The sequence below is a fragment of the Oncorhynchus nerka genome, linkage group LG3 (assembly GCF_034236695.1).
Source record: "Oncorhynchus nerka isolate Pitt River linkage group LG3, Oner_Uvic_2.0, whole genome shotgun sequence".
Lineage (NCBI taxonomy): Eukaryota > Metazoa > Chordata > Actinopteri > Salmoniformes > Salmonidae > Oncorhynchus > Oncorhynchus nerka.
The window spans coordinates 47,867,063-47,886,414 of record NC_088398.1 but is presented as its reverse complement, the minus strand read 5'-3'; the positions used below and the strand labels follow the sequence as shown (position 1 = coordinate 47,886,414).

The window sequence follows — 19,352 nt, the reverse complement described above, 5'->3', positions numbered from 1 at the left end:
CTTGAATAATATTACTATTATTTGGCAAATGTGTTCAAGTGAGATGTATCTTTAACAAGGCATATTTATTTGAAGTGTCTTTGGGTCCAACCACCGTGGCCAATGGAGAGTTAAATTAATAGCATGAATCCCATCAGAGAGGGAGACTAAAATACAGTATCTCTTTATGATGGTTTGAACTTTGGCCCCGGCTCTACCGCATCAGTACTTTAGAAATATTCACACAGGCTTTAAAAGGGATAGCCTGTTCACTGTTCTCTCCATACTCTTCATACTGACACATATTGCTTCTTTGACTAGACTGCTCTCTCTCTCTCTCTCTCTCTCTGCTTCTTAATGGGATTTCAGAGTAGGCCACGGCTGCTTTTTTCATCCTCATACCCCAGGCCGAAAACCAGACATGGTAAGGCTGAGTAGAAGCCTTTTTATTTTAGAAAGATGGCTCTAGTCCTCTTTAATTATTTTCGTAAAATAAAAGTTTTGCTTTTGACATCACTGACGTTGTGAAAAAAGCAGACTACTGTATTTGAGCTTGATGCTTTCTTTTTGTATGTTTGTTTTATCTTTCTGTGCAGAGTAGTCTCTATAGCCCGTGGCTTGGCTGGGGCTTTTGAAAAGAGAAGAGATACAGTTGGGCAAGCTGAGGAGGCTTCTGTCGGTGCTGTTTCAGTAGTCTCTGTAGCCCGTGGCTTGGCTGGGGCTTTTGAAAAGAGAAGATATACATTTGGGTTAGCTGAGGATGCTCCTGTCGGTGCTGTTTCAGCCTTAATAGTGGAGTGACCCAGACTGAGCAGCCTCGTCTCAGCCCACAGAGCTTACCGTAATGCTTTGTGACCAGCGGGCCGCCAGAGGGGAACACAGGCCGTGTGGGTTGAGAAGGGAAGAGGGAGAGGAGGGGAAGAGGAACAGTCACAATATTGTGATGGTCCTTACACCATGGTTACGCTTCAGCGGGCTGTGTCTCCATCATACTCCTTCCCCCAGGTTAGTGACTGAGCAACAGAGATCACATAGGACTTATGCCCTAACGTTTCATAATTCACAAGGAACAGCTTGTCTATACAAAATGAACAATGTGTACATTACAATATACATTTAGGGGCGGAAGCCACCTCTGTCACTTTCACCACATACAATTTGAATCTCTCACTCTCACTTTCTCTTAGGCTTATTAAGCTACTCAACAAACAGCAAACTTAAGGAACTCTTCGAAAAATGTTTAATAGTATTGGATGGTGTTACCCAAAGCAAAATGCTGACATCACCACTGTGCCATTGCAACTGTATAGTGCAGAGCCTACAGATAACGCGAGGGAAAGTGACAAGGAAAAGGCCCATAATAAGAGCAGAGGGGTGCAGTGATTATAATCCATGCATCCTGTGGCTTTCTGACATATGGCCAAGAGAAAAACGTCCTCAATTTGTCTTATTTTTCAATTGAAAGGGTATATGTTTCGGTTCTTTTAGGCATATGTCAACGAGAGGCGGAGTGGACGTCACTTTGAATCGGATGATGACTAGCTGGGGGGAGAGGGGTCTTTCCGCTCTCGACCTATAAAATAAGAAACATTTAGACATGACCCATCTCATCCTATTTCGAAATAACAAGGCAAAAAAGCAACCAACATGACCAAGTGTGCCCAAGGGACATTGTTATGGATATAATGCTCCATTTAGAGATATGATCTTTGTCAGGCTCGGCTGGCTAAAGGGAAGGCAGATATATTGAGATAATGACCGCCCAATTAGCTGGCTGTCCTGCAGACAGGGCCAGGGACGAGTGAATCATCACCCAAATACATCCTGTTCTGTTCTGTTTCCACTCACAACGGCTGAAGAGTGTCATTGTGGGATGTTTATTGGCATTTGATATCCAGCCGGAAAAAACGGGGTCCTACGTAGCTGGAGCATACGTCACAGTGTAGTCTGTAGCCGTACTACGCCACCTAGTGTTTAAAAGAGGGCTAGAACCTCTGTAGAAGATTAAGACCAATGTAAAAGAGGATGAAAGGCACACAGATTCGATCTCTCCAATTCACCAGTTGACAGTTTCTTGATCTTCAGGTGAGGGTGGTTTAGGGAAGTGGGAAATAGTATTTTCTGAAATGAGCCACTGGCCCTTTAAGAGTCGCTCCAAAATCAGGATCTTCTGAAACCGGAACCTGGTGCTTTAAGTGTCCACTTCGGGTTGGGGAGAATGTTCTTATTGCGCAATCCTTATATTGTCCACAGTGTCCAATAGGATCTACACGTCCACACTAGCAGGTCAATTTCTCTGCCACCACTGAGCCTGCTTAGACAGGGAGACAGAAGTTGAGGCACCAGAAAGACCGTGAGAACATCCAAAGGACAATCTTGCAAGGCACAGAGTCATTTGGGGTGAACATGAATGTAGCCTACTCGCTTGTGATTTCACTCCCCTCTTATCACAGCACCTGTCCAGTTGCGATATAACCTACTGCTCTCATTGACATCCAAAACATTGTGTAAAACAAGCAAGCTCCTCCAGAGATTAAAAGGTTTAAAAAGGATTCAAATCAATTGTCCATCAAGGCACTACCCCATGAATGAGCGCCGAGTTCCTCCGTTCTCTACATCGAGAACCTAGTACCAGAAATACTGCCGGACTACCAACCAATGACAGCCAGGTGAGTCTATTGCAAAGAGGACACTCCCATCGTGGCCGGCGCCGCTGCACATTCTGCACAAGGGCAATAAGCGGGTGAATCAGCCATAGCTGTGTTTCATTTCGGACCTGGGGGAGACACACACAATCAATTTGCGCGCACCCTGGCAATCAACTCAAAGGGAAAAAAGTCAAATAATCATGTGTTTGTTATGAAAACATGGTTCACACTTGAATGGGAAAAGAAAAAGAGTTTCAGTTGCACTCCGCGATGGGTTGTTGTGCTGACCAACCTTACTGACCTGCAATATCGGGCAGGCATCACCCTTAGATTGGTCCTCGTGGACCTTCTTTCTTGGTCCTCTGTCCTCGACTCTCCTCGGCCCTATTGAGTAGGGTTTGTTTGATCCACCTTTTCATGCATCTCTCCTGGAGGGTCATGTTGAGACCTGGGTGCTGGCACCCTTTCAGGCATCTCTCCTGGAGGCTCCGGTTGAGACCTGGGTTCCTGCACCCTTTCAGGCACCTCCCCTGGAGGTTCCGTGGGTGCTGGCGTCTTCTGTGGCGCCAGCACCCACGGCACAACAGGGTAAGGGCATGTTCTCAAATGATTCCTGTGAGTTGTCCGTTCTGGTCCTTCCTGTCCTTCAGGCCTAATTCTGTACACAGGGTCATCTGGGAATAAGGGGGCAACTATTATAAAGTGTTCTGGTCTCCATCTTGGGGCCAACATACCCTGAGCCCTCCAACTAAAGTTTCTCAGTGTCTCTCTCTCTCTCTCTCCTGGGAGTAGAGGCAATACCTTGGCTCATCTGTCGCGTCAGTATTAGTCTCTGTCTTGTCTTTGTTCTGCTTGTTTTGCTACAGTTTCATAGGCCCGCTGTAGCTTCTTGTGTTCCCCCTGGTCGGTAAGGTTGTCTCCCATTACCATGTCCACTGGGAGACAGGCATGCCTGCCAAACATCACATAGAAAGGAGACAGACTAGTGGAGTCATTTTGTAAGCATTTCACTGTAAGCTCTACACCCGTTGTATTTGGCGCATGTGACAAATACAATTTGATTTGATTTGATTAACACTGTTGTTGTAAGCATGTGTCAGCTCAGGGAGTTTGTACACCCAGTGGGTATGTTCTTCCTCCTCTAGTGAACTTGAAAGGGACAATAGCGTGTGGTTAAATGTTTCTACTGGCTCATTACCTTGTGGCCAGTAGGGTGTGGCTCCATATATCTTACTCAGTTTGGCAACAATGGCTGACTCAAAAGCTGCTCCTTATGCATATTACATAGCTCCCCGGTCTGAGTGAATGTGCTCAGGACATCCGAGGGGCTGTATTACATGCTGCCATAATGCCTTAACAGTGAAACTAGCAGTCTGATTTCTGATGGGCACCACCCATGTAAACCTGAGAGAACACATCCACCATGACCAGATTATATGGGTGCGTGTCTCCTGGTCACCCTAATGACAGGTAATTAATAGCAAGAACCTCTAGAGGATGAGAGGTGACAGTAGAAACCAAAGCGGCTCTTACCTCTGGTCTTGCTTTTCGTGATAGACAGTGGCTGCAGTTGTGAATTTGTCAGAAACAGGCTGTGTTAGGCCCAATAGTTCCAATTTGAAAGAACTATAGTTCTTGTCATTGCGCTCAATGTGAGATAGGGTTCAGCTTGCACAGGATGATATGCTCTGTGCCCTGGTGTCTGAGAAAGGACAGCACCTACTGTAGGCCTCCCAGACTAGCATCTGCCTACAGTTTGAATGGTAAGGAGAAGTCAGCAAATGCTAGAATAGGGGCACTCACCAGCATTCACTTGAGCTCCTCAAAGGCCCTCTGATAGGTGTCAGTCCACTCAACCGGGTGGTTCTTCTTTCCCAGCTGCCTGGTCCCAGTCAGTAAAGTTTTGATAGGGGCTGCGATGTTAGCAAAGGCAGTAATGAACCATCTGTAATAGCGCACAAATCCCCAAAATGAGCGTATTGGCCACTCCAATCGTGGATGGCGCCTCTTCACATTCTGCATGAGGGAAATAAGCAGGTCAATCACCCTCAGCTGTGTTCCATCACGGGCCTGTGAGGAGATGCGACTCAGAGAAAAAACACACACACTGAAAACCATTTACATGCACACTGTCAGTTAACTCGTAGAAAAAAAAGCTAAATAAGCATTTAAAAAAAAAATGAAAACATGGTTGAATGGGAAAAGAAAAGTTGTTTCAGACGCACTCCGCAACAAATATACTGATGGAACACTGCAACATCGATTTCACTGGAGATTATTCAACAGACATTTACCATTGAATTAACTTGATCTCATGTCATTGCAATATTTGATATTTGTCTAACAGCTGGATTTTGGAAAGATGAATTATGACTTGGAGTGACCTGACTTGTCCAAATTATGACATTAGCTGGTCAAAAGAATGACTGCAGTGATGCAGAAAGACCAAATCGATGAAGTTTAGGCAAGGATTCAACCTGGTTAATTAAAAAAAGAAAAGGATTGAACCTTTATTTAAGGTCCAAGCTATTATTATTCACCAGACAGGTTAGGAGGAGTTAAAGCAGAAAAAGTGGTCCCTGGTCAACAGCCTGCTTTTCTCTAAACAAAGGTTTGGTCAGCAAATCCGATCCTTGGGAGGGGTTGAGTTTTCCCAGAACTGCTCACGTATTCTGTTTTCAATTACAGCGATGTTGTTGCGCCTGTGTTGATGTTGCTGATATAAATATTTAATCATCGTGACCTTTCGTCATAGTTGACCTCTGGCGGTATTCTATTTCTCCGCTCACTTTTTTTCTCCTCCCGTCTACCTTGCTCCTTCCCTTCTTCCCTCTTTCCCTCCATCCACTCCTCCTGCACTGAAACGTGGATCTCGTTACACAATCTCGATCTGACTAGTTCTGAGCGAGGGATTCTGGGGGTGGACAAATAGCTGGAGGCCAGGCCTATGTAGCTGGATATGGTTGATTACGACCCCCTCTAGCCAGTCACAGGCTCATTGGTTAGATGCGAGTCCTGTGCACTCTCACTCTTTACGAAGACTAATTTTGCGAGCATCAGCACTGAACTAACTGGTCTAAATGGTACAATGCTCCAAAGCCCCCAGGGGGTGGGAGATGTCAACATTTTCAAGTAAGCCGAAATTACTGGTGTCCGAGTCAGCATAATGTTTGTCTTTCTGAATACATTGAAGTGTATCTGTCGCTGCAATGGGAGTGGGATTGTTAAATTGTCATAGTGAGACCCAGTAGTAAATATTAATCAACCATTAATTTCATATCCAATCGCAAAACATAGTCAGTTGAAACTGAAATGATCATCTTTATTCCTACCCCATCCATTACAATCCTCTATAGATGATTATACATTATAATGGTCAATACAGACATATTGCTATGCATCCGAAGCCTCTGTGAGAACAATACTCAGATACCAAGTTCAGATACAGGAATTCTTTACTGTCTCAATATAGAGTAATTTGATTGCAGCAGTATAAATACAAAAGACATAAAAGTATACGACAAATCAGGTAAACAAAATCATTAAAAAAAACGTGGGCAATTGATGAAAGATAACCTTAGCGCCACGTTCTATGAAAAGTTCTGGACCGTCACGCAAGGTAATTAGGAAACCATATGTAATTTGGGCAAACTATCACCTCATTCAAAGACGTTAGTTGCTCCTTTTACCTTTTACCGGTCTCCCTAAAACTCTTTACAGAACTAAATTCTGCTTCTCAAACAGATTCTACAGTGTGCTGGGTCAACTGTTCAAATCAAATCTGGTCACATACACATGGTCAGCAGGTGTTAATGCAAGTGTAGCGAAATGCTTGTTTCAATGGTTAACTTAAGGATCGACCACCTTTTGTTCAATTTTTGCCTAAAATGACATACACAAATCTAACTGCCTGTAGCTCAGGCCCTGAAGCATATTCTTGGTAAAATTTGAAAGGTAGGATTTTTACATTTGTGGAAATGTTAAAGGGATGTAGGAGAATATAACACATTAGATCTGGTAAAAGACAATACAAAGAAGAAACCAACTGTTTAATTTTTTTTTTTACCATCATCTTTGAAATGCAAGAGAAAGGCCATGATGTATTATTCCAGCCCAGGTTCAAATTAGATTTTGTCCACTAGATGGCAGCAGTGTATGCGCAAAGTTTTAGACTGATCCAATGAACCATTGCATTTCTGTTCAAAATGTTGTATCAAGACTGCTCAGATATGCCTTATTTGCTTATTAATAACTTTTCATGTTCAAAACTGTGCACTCTCCTCAAACAATAGTGTGGTATTCTTTCACTGTAATAGCTACTGTATATTGGACAGTGCAGTTAGATGAACAAGAATTTAAGCTTTTTGCCAATATCAGATATGTCTATGTCCTGGGAAATGTTCTTGTTACTTACAACCTCATGCTAATTGCATTAGCCTACGTTAGCTCAAATGTCCCGCTGGGGACCCACCAATCCTGATTTTATTTTTTTATTAAATAGGGGCATTCAGGGGAATCAGACACCACTTTCTTATCTCTGGCCTCTTCCTCTTGTATCAGTAAACTCCCCAGCAGAACCCCTGCTGCAGCCCCTATAGTAGTCCCTGTGGCTGCACTTAGTGGTGCCCTCACAGAGCCAGCCATGGCCCCAACCACTGCCCCCAGTACTGCTGCCCCAATCTTCAACCATGGTGCTTCTCTCTGTTCATCTCCAACTCTCTGCTCTCGTCCTGCTGTGTCCCTCTGCCTCTTACCATCCTTCCGTGACAACATCTGTGTCTTTCTCAAATGTCTATGTTGAGTCTCTGTAAAAGAGAGCGCATGCATTATGATTTAGCATGAACAACAACCATATTTTACTTTAACTACATTTATAGCTAAATGAGATCTGATATAGAGGCAGTTAACGCACTCACTTAGACAAGAGTTGTCCACCATGTCCGCGGGTGCTGTAGATTCCACTCTGTGCAGTTGTATTCGATCCTCCTTAATCTTCACGTGGTTGATCATGTCTTCTCTCACTTTATTCTGCTGCTTAAGCTCCGCTACATCTCTCTCTAGCATTGATATTTCCACCTCTTTCATTTCATACCTTTGTTTATTCTCTTGTAACTCCTTCTGTATCTCAACAATCATGGCATTCAACTCCTCTTCTCTTTCAGACTTTCTCTTTTCCAGGTTTTCTATCTTGTCTCTCAGTTCTTTACTTTCTCTTTCATGCTTCCTCTCCATCTGATCCAATGCTCTGTCTTTCTCCACACACATTTGTTTGAGGGATTCCTTCTCTCTTTCGTACTCCAAATGTCTGTCTTCTATCTCCTTTTCTCTCATTGTGTTTCTCTGCTCCATCTCTTTCAACATTCCATCTTTCTCCTCATATCGCTTATCTATTTCCTCTACTTTCCTCTCTTCCTCTTCAATCATCCTTTTAAGCTTGTCATTCTCCCTCTCTTCCTCCTCTAGTCTTCCCCCAATCTCCTCAGAGCTTTTTGTCAACTTCTTTTTGCTCTCCCTGAGCTCCCAGTACATTTTGAGCCAGTGTTCACCATCGTTTCCCATCACTGTCTCCTCAATTTTCTCCAGAAGTTCTGTGACCTGAGGGCCTCCAGCCGGGCTTGTGTTATCAAAGACATGGTACCTGTTGCTACATTTATCGACAAGCCACTGAAGGGCAGGCCATCTCTCGATGTGAAGTTCGATGGCTGTGTCGCCAAGCTTGTCTCCCCAGGTGAACAACACTATAGCTTGACTCCAGACTGACCGACCAATCAGATTTAGTTTTTCTTCTGCTCTTGACCTGTCTGTCCCTGTGAATGTTTCGTCACAGCGTACGACCACGAGGACAGCGTGCGGCTCGGGAGCACAAAGAGATGCACCTTGGGTAATCTCAATTCTTACTACTTCAGGAGTGTCCTCAGTGCAGTATCGCCCATGCCACCCGGGTGTGTCCACCACTGTGACTTGTCTTACGGTGATGTCACCCTGTCTTTTCACACTGTGTGAAGTCGTGTGTCCAGCCTCAAAGGTTTTCTTACCCAGGATGCTATTTCCAGATGAGCTCTTCCCAACCAATCGAGGTCCCACTATCATGATTCTCTGTTCAGCTTCAGATAGTTGGTGGGACTTACCTAAATGGGAGATATTTATTTTAGATTACAATCTATTTGCATGATTTCAGATATGGTACCAAACCAATTCAAATGTAAGGGTAAAGTTTTGGGGAAATCATTTGGTAGAAAAATATATATATATACAGTATATATTTTGAATTCGTCCGATCCTCACCCCTGAGCAGAGATCTGAGTGTTTCCCTCTGTCTCTGAACCTTCATCCGTCTCAAACTCGCCCTCTTCTCCTCTGCCATCCTCTTAACTTCAATTGCCATTGAAAACCTCTCATTCATGACAACATAAGCAGGACCACCTGTCACCATTTCATCTATCTTCCTCAGCAGCTCTGGGACCTGAGTGACATCATTGCCCCATGTGTTGGCCCTAGTGTTTAAAGCATGGTACCTATGCCCACACTTCTCCACCATCTCCTGGAGAAACCCATGTCTCACTATGTGTTCCTCTAGTGACATTCCCCTGAGTTTCTCACATTGGGTAAACACTACCATCATGTGTCTCCAGAGTATGTGGTTGAGAAGCTTGAGGGGGCCCTCTACTGTCCATTCCCTGCCTTTGCGTGAGTTCAAAGGGATGACCATGAGGAAGGCATGGGGACCTGGTTGACACATGGATATGCTGTCTTCTATGTTACGGTGAACAAGGAGAGGGTCCTGCACAGAGTACTGGATACATCTGTCTGATGTGTTGACCACAGTGACCTGCCGGCCATCCACTAGACTCTGTCTCCTCACACACATCTCCACGTCCCTCCTGGTGTCAAACAGCTTCCTGTCCAGGATAGTGTTTCCTGTTTGACTCTTCTCCAGCCAATCCCTCCCCAGGAGGATGATTCTCAGCTCAGGGAGAGTACGCTGGTCCCCTATTAGAGAGAAGAGTACATGTTTTATAAAATATAACATAATTTAATTTAGGCATTACAGTATTAACAAATTTCCAATATATGACCAACATTTTAGCTAGAATCAACATAACATATGACTATTGATGACGAGGCCTGTATACTGTAAATAAAATGTGAGAAAACTATAAGCAATGCACTGAAAAGGTAGATATAACTCAGTAACTGACCATTCTGTCTCTTTGCTCTGGAAGCCATTTAGTACCTCTCTCTCTCTCTTTCTCCCTTTGTTGGACTTCCCTGAAGTATACTCATTGAACCCTAATATCCTTTCCATTATCTTTCGTTTTGACATGCTGGTCAACAGTCAAAGTCCAGTTTCTCCTGACTGTAATGTAACTCCACCCACATTGCTGAGAAATGACATTTCAGTTCAGTAAAGATAACACATCTTCATGAAGCAAATTACATTGACTGACAGACACAGTTATATAGGTAGTCAGTCGTGGATCTAATGATTTCTGTCATGTCATTGAACACCAAATGTCAGAAAATTATCCATACGAAAATGCTAATCTAACATCAAGTAACGTTTAGAATGGTGTGCCTTAAAAAAGTATTTATCCGCTTCCTCAAAAAGATTTTATTATTCAGATTCAAATTCAGAGTGAATGTAACAGCTGTTCCACTGCCAGGCTGTACAATAATCCCTTAGTGAGCATTAACTGATTGCAAACCATGCAAAAAGTAATAGGGCCGTGGCTACAGTTAAGAAATCCTGATTAATTACTGTCATTCTCGAAAAATACTTAACAAGCTCTCTCCTAGAGATAGTATTGCAAGACTTCCTGGAGTCACTGATGGCTTTTAAGCTTAAATAATAAAGGGCTGAGTTTGCAATCCAGTGTACAGTATTTTCTTCCGATACAGTTGAAGACTGTACTGAAGAGACCCACTCCCTTCAACCTGCTTGTGCAAGAGATCTATTATTATTTGTGTTTTCCCATCTCCTTAGTGAAAACACCATTTAGACATCATAGTGTCAGCGTAAGATTTGATAGTTGACTCTCAGATTGTCATTCAAACGGTCTGTTATTGCCAAAGCATGTGAGCAAAGGTTCTGCTAAATACAATTAACATTTCAGTCAATACAACATATTCATAATTTACATTATGTAAATTGTACATTTCTATTATATACAGCTCCTCAGAGTTTGGAACACACATGGTCCAAGTCTATGGTAGGACTTGCATATAAACCATGGGTATTTGAAACACATGGGTGTTTCAATGTGATATGGCTGTGTGAAGCGTGTGACTAATACCTGCCTTGCCAAAGTCTTCAGACCTGGATTTCTTCACATTTTATTGTGTTACAATGTGTGAACAAAATTGAATTGCATTTTTTTTAATAAACAATCTACAAAAACTAATATGTCATGTCAAAGCGGGAGAATATACTGAATATATTTTTTTTTTGGGGGGGGGGGGTATTTTACCCCCAATGTTGTGATTTCCAACGGGCTTGGGAGAGGCGAAGGTCGAGTCATGCGGCCCCCTTGGCCAAACCCGCCCCTAACCCGGACGACACTGGGCCAATTGTGCAGTCCATTGAGACTCCCGGTCACAGCTGGTTGCAGTGGTCTGCAGTGACGCCACAAGCACTGTGATACAGCGCCACTTGGGAGGCCCTAGATTATATATATATATATATATATATATATATATATATATATATATATTTTAAGATAAATTAAATAATCATAACTAAAGGGTAAAGTCTACAAAACTTACTCCATGTCATTGACAGAAAAACTTGAATTGTTGCAACTCATTGTGTTGCTGTCCGCCAGTGGCTCGCTAGCCAGCTAGCTAAAATTGTCCCTGTCCTATATTAGACACGACTGGAGATAGGGATTTGGACTTGTGGTTTTACTTAATTCTCCGTACTGGCCAATGATTATAACGGCAAATCTGATCCAACCATTAATTCATACATTGTTGTGCCTGGCCTGAGATGATCTAAGTTATATGTAGTTAGATGTAGAAGGCTAATGTTAACTAGATAACATTGCCCACGAATTTAAGTTATGCCACAAAACAATGAGATATTTCACCGGATGTATAAATGTGAAGCATCCGCTTGCCGTTTCCAGTCACTACCACATATGGTAGTGAGGGGGAGCGCAGTGGCTGGCAGTGGTAGAAGATGGAAAAGAGATGGATTTTGGCAGACGTTCTGCAAATTTTCTCATCGATTAAACATTTGATCTAAATTAAATGTTATGTTCCCAGAACTAGAATATGTTACAAACATAGTGGACTAAGTTTTGTAGACATTACCCTTTGCCAAAGTTGTAAAAAATGTGGGTCGTTCAGAAGGAGTGTTAAAGCGAATTGGGTAATTGCACACGCGCACTTCAGAGTAGGCGTTCCCTAACGGAAATAGGCACGTGTGCTAGCGCTTGCTTGTCTCGTTTGTTCTTTTTTGAAAGGACAAGATGTGGTCTATCTTGGTTTAGTTATAAACATATTTGGTTAGGCTAGCGAACAAGCATTTTAGCCAGGTAGCCTAGGACAACAAAAATGTAAAGCGTGTGTACTGTATGACAAAATGATAAACGCTAATGACAAAACGTTTTTTTTCTACAAGTATGGTGAGTCAACATGTTTTTCTACATGCACACAGAAATCAGACCGCCACATTATATTTAGCTTACGTTGACTGGACTAAATTATTGTGTAGATTTTAGTTGTCACTGTATTAGACCAAGCAGAGGTGATTTGATTATGTTTAAATGTTAAAGTTGAAATGGTGATGGAATTAGTGGAGGCAGCTCATGTTTTCTTTGTAACTTGCGGTAACTCTGTGGTTCTAAGTCAATAGTTGTTTAGTGGTCCGAAAATGTCGGAAACTTACTTTTCAATGCAACGGTTTGTTACTGTACATGCAATATGCATTGTGGACTTCACTGGACAGAAGTTGCTATCTGGTTTTGTGATAAAAACAAAGGTGTGGTTGAATTTATTTGGGTTTTGTCACGGTCGCAAGGCATATGAATTAACAGGTTATAGAACAAACAACGCAATTATCACAACACATTTTACCCATGCACCGCTACGGAGTTGGAGTTGGATTTTTCCAATAAAAACTTTCCAGTGTTAGAAAATGTCAAATAACATTAACTTCTCTGTATTTGTCCTGGAAATATATACATACAGCTGGGCAACATTCCAAACACTTAAAATACACGTTAACCCCTCTGCCATCAAATCAAATTTATTTATATAGCCCTTCGTACATCAGCTGATATCTGATCCACAAAGATCTCTGCCACGGCACAACACAAGCGCGGGGCGCCAACCCAGACAGGAAGATCACATCAGTGACTCAACCCACTCAAGTGACGCACCCCTCCTACGGACGGCATGAAAGAGCACCAGTAAGCCAGTGACTCAGCCCCTGTAATAGGGTTAGAGGCAGAGAATCCCAGTGGAAAGAGGGGAACCGGCCAGACAGAGACAGCAAGGGCGGTTCGTTGCTCCAGAGCCTTTCCGTTCACCTTCACACTCCTGGGCCAGACTACACTCAATCATATGACCCACTGAAGAGATGAGTCTTCAGTAAAGACTTAAAGGTTGAGACCGAGTTTGCGTCTCTCACATGGGTAGGCAGACCATTCCATAAAAATGGATCTCTATAGGAGAAAGCCCTGCCTCCATCTGTTTGTTTAGAAATTCTAGGGACAATTAGGAGGCCTGCGTCTTGTGACCGTAGCGTACGTGTAGGTATGTACGGCAGGATCAAATCAGAGAGATGGGTAGGAGAAAGCCCATGTAATGCTTTGTAGGTTAGCAGTAAAACTAACTTTTTTTTGTTGGTTTTAGTCAGGATTCTAGCAGCCGTATTTAGCACAAACTGAAGTTTATTTTGCGCTTTATCCGGGTAGCCAGAAAGTAGAGCATTGCAGTAGTCTAACCTAGAAGTAACAAAACCACGGATTAATTTTTCTGCATCATTTTTGGACAAAGTTTCTGACTTTTGCAATGTTACGTAGATGGAAAAAAGCTGTCCTTGAAACAGTCTTGATATGTTCGTCAAAAGAGAGATCAGGGTCCAGAGTAACGCCGAGGTCCTTCACAGTTTTATTTGAGACGACTGTACAACCATTAAGATTAATTGTCAGATTCAACAGAAGATCTCTTTGTTTCTTGGGACCTAGAACAAGCATCTCTGTTTTGTCCGAGTTTAAAAGTAGAACGTTTGCAGCCATCCACTTCCTTATGTCTGAAACACAGGCTTCTAGCGAGGGCAATTTTGGGGCTTCACCATGTTTCATTGAAATGTACCAATTGTGTGTATTCTGCATAGCAGTGAAAGTTAACATTACGTTTTCGAATGACATCCCCAAGAGGTAAAATATATAGTGAAAACAATAGTGGTCCTAAAACGGAACCTTGAGGAACACTGAAATTTACAGTTGATTTGTCAGAGGACAAACCATTCACAGAGACAAACGGATATCTTTCCGACAGATAAGATCTAAACCAGGCCAGAACTTGTCCGCGTAGACCAATTTGGGTTTCCAATCTCTCCAAAGAATGTGGTGATCGATGGTATCAAAAGCAGCACTAAGGTCTAGGAGCACGAGGACAGATGAAGAGCCTCGGTCTGATGCCATTAAAAGGTAATTTACCACCTTCACAAGTGCAGTCTCAGTGCTATGAAAGGGTCTAAAACCAGACTGAAGCATTTCGTATACATTGTTTGTCTTCAGAAAGGCAGTGAGTTGCTGTGCAACAGCCTTTTAAAAAAAGATTGAGAGGAATGGAATATTCAATATTGGCCAATATTTTTTAAAATATTTTCTGGGTCAAGGTTTAGCTTTTTCAAGAGAGGCTTTATTACTGCCACTTTTAGTGAGTTTGGTACACATCCGGTGGATAGAGAGCCGTTTTATTATGTTCAACATAGGAGGGCCAAGCACAGGAAGCAGCTCTTTCAGTAGTTGGAATAGGGTCAGGTATGCAGCTTGAAGGTTTAGTGGCCATGATTATTTTCATCATTGTGTCAAGAGAAATAGTACTAAAACACTTGAGTGTCTCTCTTGATCCTCGGTCCTGGCAGAGTTGTGCAGACTCAGGACAACTGAGCTTTGAAGGAATACCTAGATTTAAATTTTAATTTAATAATTTGCTTTCTAATAATCATGATCTTTTCCTCAAAGAAGTTCATGAATTTATTACTGCTGAAGTGGAAGCCATCCTCACTTGGGGAATGCTTCTTTTTAGTTAGCTTTACGACAGTATATATATTTTTTCGAATTGTTCTTATTTTCCTAATTTAAGTTGGAAAAATAGGATGATTGAGCAGCAGTAAGGGCTCTTCGATACTGCATGGTACTGTTTTTCCAAGCTTGTCGGAAGACTTCCAGTTTGGTGTGGCACCATTTCCGTTCCAATTTTCTGGAAGCTTGCTTCAGAGCTCTGGTATTTTCTGTATACCAGGGAGCTAGTTTCTTATAAGAAATGTTTTTATTTTTTAGGGGTGCAACTGCATCTATGGTATTGCGCAAGGTTAAATTGAGTTCCTCAGTTAGGTGGTTAACTGATTTTTGTCCTCTGACGTCCTTGGGTAGGTAGAGGGAGTCTGGAAGGGCATCAAGGAATCTTTGTGTTGTCTGTGAATTTACTTTTAAATTATTTTTTTTATGCACCTTGGTTGGGGTCTGAGCAGATTATTTGTTGCAATTGCAAACATAATAAAATGGTGGTCCGATAGTCCAGGATTATGAGGAAAAACATTAAGATCCACAACATTTATTCCATGTGACAACTAGGTCCAGAGTATGACTGTGACAGTGAGTAGGTCCAGAGACATGTTGGACACAACCCACTGAGTCGATGATGGCTCCGAAAGCCTTTTGGAGTGGGTCTGTGGACTTTTCCATGTGAATATTCCAAAAATTAGAATATTATCTGCTATGACTACAAGGTCCGATAGGAATTCAGGGAACTCCATGATGAACGCTGTATATGGCCCAGGAGGCCTGTAAACAGTAGCTATAAAAAGTGATTGAGTAGGCTGCATAGATTTCATGACTAGAAGCTCAAAAGACTGAAATGTCTTTTTTTTGTAAATTGAAATTTGCTATCATAAATGTTAGCAACACCTCCGCCTTTGCGGGATGCATGGGGGATATGGTCACTGGTGTAACCAGGAGGTGAGGCCTCATTTAACACAGTAAATTCATCAGGCTTGAGCCATGTTTCAGTCAAGCCAATCACATCAAGATTATGATCAGTGATTAGTTCATTGACTATAATTGCCTTTGAACTAAGGGATCTAACTTTAAGTAGCCCTATTTTGAGATGTGAGGTATCACTATCTCTTTCAGTAATGACAGGAATGGAGGAGGTCTTTATCCTAGTGAGATTGCTAAGGCGAACACCGCCATGTTTAGTTTTGCCCAACCCAGGTCGAGGCACAGACACGGTCTCAATGGGGATAGTTGAGCTGACCACGGACTGCTAGTGGCAGACTCTACTAAGCTGACAGGCTGGCTAACAGCCTGCTGCCTGGCCTGCACCCTATTTCATTGTGGAGCTAGAGGAGTTATAGCCCTGTCTATGTTAGTTGCCCGAGATTGCATAGCAGTTCAGACGTCTTTTGTCCTCGTCTTGTCGTGTCGTGTATATCTATATATTTACAACTTTTTTCACATACATTTTATTTTTATTTTCCATCAACTCATCTTCAATACACTCTCCTGCAACCTGCCTCACCAATTGATATGTATAAATACGTATTATTTACCTCAAATCTGCAATCCTCCAAGAAGCTAGCCAGAAGCTAGCCAGAAACTCCAAGAAGCTAGCCAGGAGCTAGCCAGAAGCTAATCAGAAGCTAGTTAGCTTCTTTACTGGCAACTCGTTAGTATTCAGCTAACCACGGTTTGTGGTCATCAGCTATCCTTTAACTCGAAAATCTATCGCCAGTTTTGTACGGCGCAGCGCGGCTCGGAACGGAACATACCGGACCGATTTTTCTCTCCATGTCCCTGGATTTCAACTGCTCTCTTGGACATTCACTCCCGGATCTCACAGCTAGCTGGCTGCTATCCGTGTGTCTATCTGCTTTCGTCGATTCCGGAGCAAACATCAATTACTCCGGAGCTAGCCAGCTCCGTCAATCACTCCTGAGCTCCGTCAATCACTCCTGGGCTGCAGTCACCTATCCGGACCCGTTTTACTGCCTACGCGGAGCCCCACCGGGCCTTCACAACTGGACTGCCGACGTTATCTACCCGAAGGAGATCCGGCTGGCTCCTCCGTCGCGACGTTACCTGAACGCCCATCTGCGGCCTGCTAACCATTAGCTGTCTTACCGGCTGCTCTCAGAATAGACAATCGGACAATTTATTTATTTTTTATTATTATTATGTTTCTTCTTGGGCCTCTATAACTATATCTATTGTTTTTATTTTTTTGTTGTTGTGTGATTTGGACTAATCCCCTCTACAACACGGAACTCCACTAATCTACTGACGGAACGCAAGAGGTGGCTAACAACAGACCTCCATCCTATGCTAGCTTGCTACCGATGTCCTGGCTAGCTGTCTAAATCGCCGTGACCCCCAAACCAACCTCTCCACTCCCTGGACCCTTTTGATCACTCGACTAAGGATGCCTCTCCTTAATGTCAATATGTCTTGTCCATTGCTGTTCTGGTTAGTGTTTATTGGCTTATTTCACTGTAGAGCCTCTAGTCCTGCTCACTATACCTTATCCAACTTATTAGTTCCACCACCCACACATGCAATGACATCTCCTGGTTTCAATGATGTTTCTAGAGACAATATCTCTCTCTTCATCACTCAATACCTAGGTTTACCTCCACAGTATTCACATCCTACCATATCTTTGTCTGTACATTATACCTTGATGCTATTTTATCGCCCCCAGAAACCTCCTTTTACTCTCTGTTCCAGACGTTCTAGACGACCAATTCTTATTGCTTTTAGCCGTACCCTTATTCTTCTCCTCCTATGTTCCTCTGGCGATGTAGAGGTGAATCCAGGCCCTGCAGTGCCTAGCTCCACTCCTATTCCCCAGGCGCTCTCTTTTGATGACTTCTGTAACCGTAATAGCCTTGATTTCATGCATGTTAACATTAGAAGCCTCCTCCCTAAGTTTGTTCTTTTCACTGCTTTAGCACACTCTGCCAACCCGGATGTTCTAGCTGTGTCTGAATCCTGGCTTAGGAAGACCACCAAAAATTCAGAAATTTTAATTCCAAACTACAACATTTTCAGACAAGATAGAACTGCCAAAGGGGGCAGTGTTGCAATCTACTGCAAAGATAGCCTGCAGAGTTCTGTCCTACTATCCAGGTCTGTACCCAAACAATTTGAACTTCTACTTTTAAAAATCCACCTCTCTAAAAACAAGTCTCTCACCGTTGCCGCCTGCTATAGACCACCCTCTGCCCCCAGCTGTGCTCTGGACACCATATGTGAACTGATTGCCCCCCATCTATCTTCAGAGCTCGTGCTGCTAGGCGACCTAAACTGGAACATGCTTAACACCCCAGCCATCCTACAATCTAAACTTGATGCCCTCAATCTCACACAAATTATCAATGAACCTACCAGGTACCCCCCCAAAGCCTTAAACACGGGCACCCTCATAGATATCATCCTAACCAACTTCCCCTCTAAATACACCTCTGCTTTCTTCAACCAAGATCTCAGCGATCACTGCCTCATTGCCTGCATCCGTAATGGGTCAGCGGTCAAACGACCTCCACTCATCACTGTAAAACGCTCCCTGAAACACTTCAGCGAGCAGGCCTTTCTAATCGACCTGGCCGGGGTGTCCTGGAAGGATATTGATCTCATCCCGTCAGTAGAGGATGCCTGGATATTTTTTATGCCCCATTCAAGAAAATTAGAACCAGGAACAGATATAGCCCTTGGTTCTCCCCAGACCTGACTGCCCTTAACCAACACAAAAACATCCTATGGCGTTCTGCATTAGCATCGAACAGCCCCCGTGATATGCAGCTGTTCAGGGAAGCTAGAAACCGTTATACACAGGCAGTTAGAAAAGCCAAGGCTAGCTTTTTCAAGCAGAAATTTGCTTCCTGCAACACTAACTCTAAAAAGTTCTGGGACACTGTAAAGTCCATGGAGAATAAGAACACCTCCTCCCAGCTGCCCACTGAACTGAAGATAGGAAACACTGTCACCACTGATAAATCCACCATAATTGAGAATTTCAATAAGCATTTTTCTACGGCTGGCCATGCTTTCCACCTGGCAACTCCTACCCCGGTCAACAGCACTGCACCCCCAACAGCAACTCGCCCAAGCCTTCCCCATTTCTCCTTCTCCCAAATCCATTCAGCTGAAGTTCTGAAAGAGCTGAAAAATCTGGACCCCTACAAATCAGCCGGGCTAGACAATCTGGACCCTTTCTTTCTAAAATTATCTGCCGAAATTGTTGCCACCCCTATTACTAGCCTGTTCAACCTCTCTTTCGTGTCGTCTGAGATTCCCAAAGATTGGAAAGCAGCTGCGGTCATCCCCCTCTTCAAAGGGGGGACACTCTTGACCCAAACTGCTACAGACCTATATCTATCCTACCATGCCTTTCTAAGGTCTTCGAAAGCCAAGTCAACAAACAGATTACCGACCATTTCGAATCTCACCATACCTTCTCTGCTATGCAATCTGGTTTCAGAGCTGGTCATGG

General features: G+C 43.1%; 2 protein-coding genes across 7 annotated transcripts in view; one reads left to right on the top strand and one right to left on the bottom strand.

Moving 5' to 3' along the window:
• The first annotated feature begins 2,241 nt into the window (after positions 1 to 2,241).
• LOC115109741 (interleukin-1 receptor-like 1) overlaps positions 2,242 to 19,352 on the top strand; it is a 28,133-nt gene continuing 11,022 nt past the window's right edge. Inside the window, exon 1 of one of the 6 annotated variants that reach the window (XM_029635038.2) lies at positions 2,242 to 2,648. In XM_029635038.2, coding sequence (XP_029490898.2) covers positions 2,568 to 2,648 — 81 coding nt within the window. In that variant the 5' untranslated portion in view covers positions 2,242 to 2,567. Of the gene's footprint in view, positions 2,649 to 12,046; positions 12,254 to 14,197; positions 14,285 to 19,352 lie in introns of those variants that run through there. The other 5 variants (XM_029635050.2, XM_029635046.2, XM_029635053.2 and 2 more) reach the window with 5 other exon arrangements.
• LOC115109735 (GTPase IMAP family member 8-like) lies at positions 5,929 to 9,915 on the bottom strand. Its single transcript, XM_029635026.2, has 4 exons — positions 9,827 to 9,915; positions 8,913 to 9,617; positions 7,544 to 8,755; positions 5,929 to 7,432 (listed from the first exon to the last, which is right to left on the bottom strand). Exons 1-4 carry the CDS (start codon positions 9,852 to 9,854, stop codon positions 7,110 to 7,112), a joined length of 2,268 nt encoding a protein of 755 aa, XP_029490886.2. The 5' UTR covers positions 9,855 to 9,915; the 3' UTR covers positions 5,929 to 7,109.

Coding starts and splice junctions, on each gene's coding strand:
- LOC115109735 (XM_029635026.2), bottom strand. CDS start 9,854: ATGGCTTCCAGAGCAAAGAGACAGAATG. Junction 9,618..9,826: donor CAGAGCAAAGAGACAGAATG/GTCAGTTACTGA, acceptor TCTCTCTAATAG/GGGACCAGCGTACTCTCCCT. Junction 7,433..7,543: donor GGTGGACAACTCTTGTCTAA/GTGAGTGCGTTA, acceptor TCTCTTTTACAG/AGACTCAACATAGACATTTG.